Below are 9,718 nucleotides of genomic sequence, written 5' to 3' on the forward strand. Positions count from 1 at the left end.
GTTCTGCATATGAAATCATTCACAACAAGCCTCAATCCATAAAGCCTGTGTGAGATTGATACAAAGAGAGCTCAAGAAAATACACAAGAACAATTGTGTGTGGATCTGTCAACACTTACTTGACCACAACAATGATGATGGCGAAGCTTTTTTGGAGAGCATAGTCAGAGGAACTGAGACCTGGGTCCATCGCTTTGAGCCAGAATCCATAAGGTATGGAGTGGAAATGTCCAAAATTGTTAGCAAAAAAGAAATCGAAGACTCAAACTTGCACAAAAAAAGTGATAGTAACATTTTTGGGGACACAAAAGGGCCTATACTGGAACATTACCTGGAAAAGTGGTTGACAATAACCAGTGTAGGCTACAGTGAAATGCTAACCAACAAACTGAAACCAGCAATTCATACCAAATGCTGAAGTCTACTGTCAAAGCAAATGTTACTGTTGCACAACAATGCATTTGCACATTTAGCCACCATCAGGGTTGAGACTATTGAAAAATCAGATTTCAAGTTGCTGGAACACCCTGTCCAGATCTCTCTCCTTCTATCACCTCTTCAGACCACTCAAGCATCCTTTACAAGTTTGATTTGCAACAGATGAAGCACAGGCAACAATGCATAAATGGCTGCATGACCAGCTGCAAGCAAACCTTCTTTTCTGATGGAATAAATAAGCTTATTGACCACTGGAAGAAATGCATTCAAAAGCAAGGAGACTATGCCAGAAAATGATGTAATTGTTCCACCTCTGCTTTTGATTTATTGAAATAAAGAAACGAGTGCATACAATTTTTTAATCACACACACAAAATAATGGCAAAGTATTTAACTGACCACAAGGACAAACATACTCTAATAACAATGTACGTATGAAATTGTTTTTAGACCATATAATATTACTGAAGAATACACAAATTATATAGAATAACCTGACTGCTATCACAACGAATATTGCCAACTCATATTACATAACAAAAATGTCATATGACATTACTTAGGGCTAATACAGTTACCTGTTGGTTACTGCATTGCTTGATTTGCTTGCAGCATTTAACAGTTGCACTCAAAATGCCCTAATGTGACTGAGGATATTCAGTGTTCCTTCGGAAACTAAAAACCAGACAAGGTTATATAACACCACCAGATTGGATTCGTTCAGTCAGTTGTTCTATTTTAACACTGTCCCTCTGAATTTGAAACTATGCTGCCAAGCCATTCTGTAATGAATTATAGATAACGTAAATACGATATAGCTTAACGACAAGTTTAGCTGTTACGTCTTAATGTTACTAATAGTTAGCATCTCACACAACTAAGTTTTATGACATTAGTTAATTAGGAAGTAAATTACCTCCCCCCCTCTCCCTCTTGGTGAGCTCCAATGTGTGTTTATGGCAAATCAATTGCAACAAGATAAACAGTTGTATTAGACTAATTGTCTTGCCACAAGCTATCATACAGTTATTCTTACCACTAACAAGATCTAGAGAACATATTTAAGTCATTTAGCAGAAGAAGCAGAATTCAATCCATAGATACACTCCTTACATCTTACACTGGCAGTCTGTATATATTACAAATATATTGACATTGGTATTAGTTATTGGTGTATTTTTGCAAGAGGTCAGAGTTTAAATCTACTTGGTGCACAATGATACTCCTTGATTCAGTGCATGTTGTGTAGCCCAGTTCATGTGTGTGTATGTATTTATGAATATATGTGGGTATGTACATGCATGTGTACATATGAGCATGTCTATACAGTTTTACATTCATATTTGTGTGTGTGCACACGTGCGCATGTGAGTATATACACACACACACAGAGTTTTACAGCCATTCTTCCATGCCAGCATGAGTTAAACAAATACACATTATCAAGGCATTGTTTTACAACTGAGTGCCCTTCCTATCACTAACCCTTGCCTGTTCTTCAAGTAAGGGATATCTTATTCCATATTTTTGAAAGCACAATACCAATGGACAACCTGTTGATTGGGGAAATAAATGGACTTTTTTCAGTTTCCATCTCCCAAATCCACTCACAAGATTTTGGTTGACTAAGAGCCACAGTAGAAGATTATAGGGTCCACACAGTGTGACTGAACTTGTACTTAACCACATAGCTATGCCCGCACATTTTTATTATTTGAATAGAAAATCAAAAATAAAACAAAATAACATTTGAGAACAGAGAATGATAGTTTATCATAGCTAATTTTTAAACTCTTGAAACCAACCAACCAAGTCTGGTTTTAGGATACAAGCTTCCCATTTGAAAGAGATCTGAATTTGAACCTTCCAGCAAAATTTTATGTCAATTCATATTCCAAACAAGATTTAATAAAGTTATTTTACTAAATTCTTCGTTATATTTCAAAATTAACTGAAATGGAAGCAGAAATATGGTAACAAGGGGATCAAACCAGTCGTTTTCAACCAGTTTTTGCCCTTTGATGGACTTTCATAACTATTTGATGCTTAAAAATTCTTAGATTTTTATAAATATTCGGAATTGCATAAAAATATAGTCAAAATATTTTTACGTACTGACCCTTGATGGCCCAGATAAGATTTAGCTGTTAAAAATTATATGCAATAAATTGATAACTTTTAACAACAAAATCTTATATGGAACCCGAAGGTTGAGAACCATTTGGTTAAACAATAAGTGTAACTAAGGAATGCCAACTTAAGCAAACAACAGCAATGAAATATTTCAATTCTCACCCTACAAGGTTTACATTGAACAAATTACGAGGAAAAAATAAAACCCATAACTACATTGATAATGCATATAAGTTTGGATTATTTACATATCAGGTCATGCCTTATAATATACTAGCCAATAACTTGGTGAGATAATGATAATAACTTAAACATTTAAATATATTAATTTGGAGAAATATTAATAAGTCCAACAGTAGCAGTTTTGTGAATATATATTGGGTCTAAATCATTTATAGTATAAATGACTTTGGAAAGGGGGTGCAATCTTTTATTCCCTTCCAGTTTACACTTAATTGTTCTGGAAAGAAGATGCAAATTTAACTCATATATTTATGTCAAAATTAGGAGAAAGAAGGGTATCTATCAGGGAAAGCAAAGTCATTAGATAAAAAGAGCAATATATATTTGTTTGTACAGTCAAGAGCCACAACATTTATTTAAATTATATTAATAAATAAAATATACAGCTATATAATTTTATGCACTAAAGAATATTGATTAATCTCTTCTAGTGGAAGGCTTTTATTGAGTTATCGAGTCTTTATAGTTTTATAGTTAATACTTTAAGATCCAGCTGGTAGAATGTTCAAGCTATTTTAAGCAAAAGCACTGGAACCCACAATTATACAACTCACATTATCACTTATTTAACTATTCCTCCCTTTTTCTTAACCCTGTCACAAATCCCTTGCATCTCCTGTTACCGATTATACTCCCTCCATCCTCTCCTCTTACCATCCTTCAACATTCTTTAGAATCACCTATTCTCTCATTCGTTCTCCCTTGTTAAAGCAGCCACTTTAAGACACTTAGCCTTGCATGTTATGAGGCAATCATCACTAATGCTGGTGCAAGGGGAAAAAGTATCCAGTACACACTCTAAAGTGATTGTCATTAGAAAGAGCATTCAGCCATAGAAACCCTGCCAAAGTAGACATTGGAGCACAACACAGTCTTCTGACACATCAGACCATGCCAACATGGAAGATAGATGCTAAATGATGATGAGTTACACATAATAGCCCTAAGAGCAGTGACCACCACCACTGGTGTACATAGTTGAAGACATCAAACTCAATATTTGACTGGTGCTTAATTTTAATGACCGCTCTCCTTCCAATATCAATAAAAATCAAAATGCAAAGAGAGCCTTTATTGCAATATTGTCCCCGGGTTAATTATATCAAGAACTTCAAGAAGCATGTTATTTACATCAATTTTATAGTAACCTTAACCTTTCCCTTCACAGAAGTATACTTTTACATCTTTTAGGTCAATTTCAGGATTATTTTTATTCAATTTCTTCTTTTTTCTTTTTCTCAACATCCTGTTATAAATTAATGGGTGATTTCCCATTAGTCATTATAGCACACAGGGTAACACTTTACGATTATTATTCTACAGCAAAGTTGGATACTTTATACTAATACTCATAGTCCTCTTCACTAACATCCATTATTTCAACAGTAAATTTGGCTTCATAACTTTTAACATTGATTATCAGACAAAAAGGAGTGTTTTCTGTCATACAGTGGTTGTGAGTTTATTGATTTCATGTTTGTGTGTGTGTAGAAGAGAAAGAATGGAGTGTAAGATTTATCTTATATATATACATATATTGCTTAAGCATTGCAATAATAAGCTGGTATAAACTCAATATACATACACCTCTGAATGAAGCATTACTCAAGTATGGAGCAGTCATAAGAAAAGAAATGTAATTGTAATCGTTTAAATGTTGAGAGAAGGTTAAAATGACTTGGAAAAAGTTCATCTGAACAAAACAAGTTTTAAGAACTGTAAACTAAACAAAACAAAAAAGAAAAGAAAAAGTTGTTTTGCATGGTTCATTTGGTTGATTCCTGCAAGGGAAACAATACAAGAATTCATTCAGAGATTTAAATCTTCAGTATTGATATGCGTGACTAAACAATTTAGATGTAATGCTGTTGTTAATGAGATTAAAGTAGAACAAGACTTCAATGAGAGACAGAGGAGGCTAGGATAGATTTTTATCAGGGACTATTAAAGACAAAGCTAATTAGAAAACCTATGTTAACCGAAGTGAAGAACAGCAACAGGGAAACATGTGCCGACCAAATTTCCACTGGAGAGAGAGAGAGGGGTGGTACTATGTCTGTGAACAGCATAAAACAGTCGGAGAGGAAGGTATGGAATGAAGAATGTATATATATATTCGGAAAGGTTGGATGAAGGGTGTATGTTATAGAATGCCGGTTGACAAGAGGAGGAAAGTGACTAGGCTGAGCTAAGCTAGCTAGCAAGCTTTAACAGGGGAGGATGAAATAACCATACATCATCAACTGTTTAACGCGAAGAAGAGGAAAGAAGCAAAGAAAAGACAGCATTAAAAGAAAAATTCTGAAACTGATGCAGTGGAATAGATGAAGCAATCAGTAAAACTGCAACATTTAAATCAACCAGCCTCTCAAGCTGAGTAAGCTAACTACACACATACAATATATACATACATATATGTGTGTGTGTGTATACACACACCGGCCGGTGAAGACACGTCTGGGGAAGAGAGAGAGAGCATTCGTAACAGCAAAATACATCACACATTTTTATATATATTTCATTTTTGTTTTTGTTACAGACTGCAGGCCTGCAGGTTTACATGAGAAAATAATTTTTTAAAAATCAGGTTTTTAATGTATTAAGAATGTAATGAAAAATAATAAACAATTGTGTAGACCTTTCGATATTGGTGTTATAGAAATATGTTGCCTGCAGGGGTTAGTTACTGAAACAGCAGTAGTAACAAGTGTAGATTTAGAGATAGGCAAGTTCTAAAGAGGAAAGAAGGCTTTGTGTTCGCCCATCGCCACAGTATGTAAGGTTTTAAACAAATTCCTTTATTTTATTTACTTTTTTTTTTTTTTTGCCGGCTTTCCATGTTGGAAATGTCAAGTTACTAAAATCTTTGAGCTTCAACAATTTCAATGTGTCCGATTTTTGATGCAATAATTGTTCAACCCTTTACAAAAGTAAATAAGTGGAAGCGATCTTATCTCTCTCACACATGCACAATATGTATGAGTGAGAAGCATTTAACTAAGAAAACACTGCATTTTATAGCAGAAACAGCTGTGAGCTAATGAAGTTCATTCTAATTTCTTATTACTTTTTTTATTCATAGTAATTTCTTTATATATATATATATAAACACAGCTATTTTCTTGCCATTTAACTTTCGAAATTAACCATTTTAGATCAGACTATTTGGTTTTTAAAACGTCCAGAGACATTTTAAAATTTGCGAAATAGGTAAAAATAAGAGATAATGATTCAATTTGTTGTTTTGAAAGTTAGGAAAACTGGAGAAACCGTTTACAAGTGTTTGAATGCCACATGTAGCAATGAGCGCTGCCATCTTTATTGTAATTGGCAACATTGAGTGGTTTAATAATAGAATAAGGAGGAGAAAAAGGAACTTGGGGGCTGGGAAAGAACAGAGTAAAATTTCTATGATTTCGGCACATCACACATTAAGAGGATGATTCGATAGAATTCAGGCAACAAATTCACCGACAGAATTCCAAAGGAAACTTAAAATTATAGGCGTGTGTATGTGTGTGTTGGTATTTTGTATACGCATGGCTATTGTGATTCATCCAATTTATGTAGAACAGACAACAGAAATGTCAGCTCTACACGTTATGAAGAAAGGTGAGCAATGAATACTTTTTTCAAACATAGTCGTGAAAAATCAACAGAAATAAACATACAATATATGGGAAAACCTGAAACAGAGAGAGAGGGAGCACGTATACAAAACACTGCCATGTACCTAGACAACCCAGAAACCAAATAATGTTCTGCGTGTGTGTGTGTGTCAGCTGTAGCAGTGAGGGGTGAAAGCCAGTGTGCCGCGTCAACAGTTCTTCACATAACGCAAAGACAATTCGGGAATCTTTTATGTAAACGAAATGAAGAACTGAAACTATTGCAGAAAAGCAACAGTTTGAGAAATTCCACCTGCTTAGCATTCAGTTCTTACAAACAGTGTGTGTGTGTGCGCGCGCGCAGGTGCGTAAGGGTGTACATGAGTACATACATACATATATGTGTGTGAGTGTGTGTGTAAAGTTGTCAAATCTTTATGTAAACAACAATCACTGGTACAAGAAAGAGGCCACATCGAAATGCTACATTTACTACATTCACAAATAAATCAACGTTTTTACACGAGTGACTGAGATCAATTAAAAGAGTTAATTGCCGTTTTATTGTATATTTTATAGATACAAAACAGCAACACACACCTTAGAGGGATTCCACGCGTGTTTTGTAAATAATATTTTGAGCCAATGAGGTAACTAACCTCTCATTATTAAGACTGATTGAACTAAATTACCAAATTACATTTTCTAAACAAAACAATACTTAATTTTTTGAAACATTCGGATATTCCGTTATGTCGTTTCTATGCGGTTCTTTGTTTTATAAGGAGTGTTGTTTAGTGGAACATTCGACACGTTTATTCGAATATATGTGTGTATGTGCGGACAGAGACAGACAGACGAAACAATAATTATTAGCTACATAATATATTTAGGATTATTCTTTACCTTTCGGTCCTTTGTTACAGAACATTCAAGATATACATTCATTGAGTAGGGTGATATGAAGGATAGATAGGTCAAAGGGAAAAAATATGCCAGCACATGGCAGATGCACAATAAACACACGTGTAACATCAATATTATAAGGGGTAAAAATAATAAAGCCAGAAAACATTCAGTTTTGGTTAACTCTATAGCTCGAAAGTATTTTCTTCACTAAATAAATGGCACTTCACAATTAAATGTTGAAATATAATTTATTAATAAACCATAAGAGATGGAAACTTCAAATCGCTTAAGCACAGAAACATGAAACTATTTTGGTTTACTTTTTTCTTTATAAACAGAGACAACTTCAACATATTTACATGAAATGGAAAGAAAACAGAAGGAAAGGTTAATGTTTCAAAATAAATGTTTACTCCGGGTTAGCTTTGACTAAGAAAACACTAATTATAAGGTATTCCAACCATGACCATTCTAACGTTGTAAAACGGTAGGATGTGATTTGTGGGAGACTTGGGTGGAGGAGTGGAGTTTAGGTAGCGCGGCCACACCGATGTTCAACCAGTGTGTTATCAACAAGAGGTACTTTCTAGGGACGAAACTCGGAAAGTCCGACACATTAAACCAAGAGCAAACAGAAAACAAATAGCTAAATTGAAAAACTGCCAATTTTAATCGATATATATATACCAGCAACGATAGCATAATTAACAAAGAGTATACATATAGTACGATATAGAGGATGAATATTATTACTTTCCTGAGTAAGTTTCGTGCGAAACAGATGGATGTGAAATCGAATGAAGCTTGAAGTCTTAGAAAAAGTAATAATATTTAACTATAGAATATATTCATTCCATCCTCTATAAAACGTATTGAGTACTCTCGTATTTGTTAGTTAAACAAATTATAGATAGATAGATAGATAAGTAGATAGATAGGTAGATAGATAGATAGATAAGTAGATAGATAGGTAGATAAGTAGATAGATAGATAGATAAGTAGATAGATAGATAGATAGATAGATAGATAGATAGATAGATAAGTAGATAGATAGATAAGTAGATAGATAGATAGATAAGTAGATAGATAGATAGATAAGTAGATAGATAGGTAGATAGATAAGTAGATAGATAGATAGATAGATATAGATGCACACATACACTCACTGAAGTAGACATAGAAATGCTCACAGTGACAGGAAGCAAACACTAAGAATGTGAAACCCAGCAAATATGTTACACTTGAGTCACTCGGCATTCATAAGGATGAGGTGAGGAGAAGCTGACTGAAAGGGGTGGATGGAAATTATCGATCTGGGAGCAGGCGGGCTGCATGAAAGAAGAAAAAATGATTAAGCAAGTTTGTAACGAGCATGTTGAGTAAGAAATCACCCTGACCCTTACATTATTGACGAATACGAAAGGGAATTTGGGTGTGCAGTGTGTTTTTTGGTGATCCTTGTTGCTTAGAAAATTCCTTAAAAGTGAATTTGTGAAGGCGAAATCAGAGATGACACTCATATAAACAGACACACCGTATGCATAGATGCCTTACTACCAACCACCACACAATTTGTATACTATGAAGACGGGTAGTGGGTTGTGAATGGAATGCAGCGTGAAATCGAACTTCTATATCTTCTCAGTTACAATTGCAACACTCTGCACTAACGTTCAGAGAGAAATAGCTATCAACCGGGATTAATTTAATAGGAAACCGCCACATCTCCACCATGATGTTGGAAGGAGGTGAAAGAAAAAATTAGCAGAAAAGTGTGATTTAAGCCATTTAAAATAATTAATGCACAATAACCTGATCGTGGTGTTTATTGTAATTACTTACCTGGGCAACAAGAGGCACCAGAGTGTGTTCCACCGACTTGGTGCGTATCTCCAAAGGCAGCTTAGATTCCGACTTCGGCTGCGCAAGACCAGCCATTTTGTTGTGCTGCTGCCTGGCTCCAACGGTGGAGGGAGGCGACGGCGAGGATACGGCTAGAGGGAGGGAGAGAGAGAACGATATAAAAAAATGAAGATAGGCAGGGAGAAGCAGGAAGAATATGTATAATGACACGAGGGGAGGGGGAAGAGAGAGAGAGAGAGCGGTTATAACGTAGCAATAAAAGAAGACACTCGGGAGAGAGAAGAGAAAGTCAGAGAGAGGAAAGAGAGTAAGCGAAAGAAGGAGGAGAAAGAAAGATCATATAATCACAGAGAGAGGAATAAAGTGAGAGAGAGAAAGAGAGAACGTGGAGGGGAGGAGAATGTGGCAGAGAGAAGAGAGGAAGAGAAAAAAAAAGAACAGATGAAGTCACAGAGAAAGAGAGAAATGTAGTAAAGAATTGGAAAGGAAGTTGAAAGAGAAATTGATGAAAGGAAAGAAGGAAG

At 35.0% G+C, this 9,718-nt stretch overlaps 1 protein-coding gene across 2 annotated transcripts in view; it reads right to left on the reverse strand.

Annotated features, from left to right (window-relative positions):
* The window catches only part of LOC115211339 (alpha-catulin), a 349,449-nt gene extending 340,098 nt beyond the window's left edge, over positions 1-9,351 (reverse strand). The window contains exon 1 of one of the 2 annotated variants that reach the window (XM_029780108.2): positions 9,174-9,349. In XM_029780108.2, the coding sequence (XP_029635968.1) occupies positions 9,174-9,269 (96 nt within the window). In that variant the 5' untranslated portion in view covers positions 9,270-9,349. Of the gene's footprint in view, positions 1-9,173 lie in introns of both variants that reach the window. The other variant, XM_029780109.2, reaches the window with a different exon arrangement.
* Between the last annotated feature and the right edge of the window lie 367 nt (positions 9,352-9,718).

This window comes from Octopus sinensis, linkage group LG1 (assembly GCF_006345805.1).
Source record: "Octopus sinensis linkage group LG1, ASM634580v1, whole genome shotgun sequence".
Taxonomy (NCBI): Eukaryota; Metazoa; Mollusca; class Cephalopoda; order Octopoda; family Octopodidae; genus Octopus; species Octopus sinensis.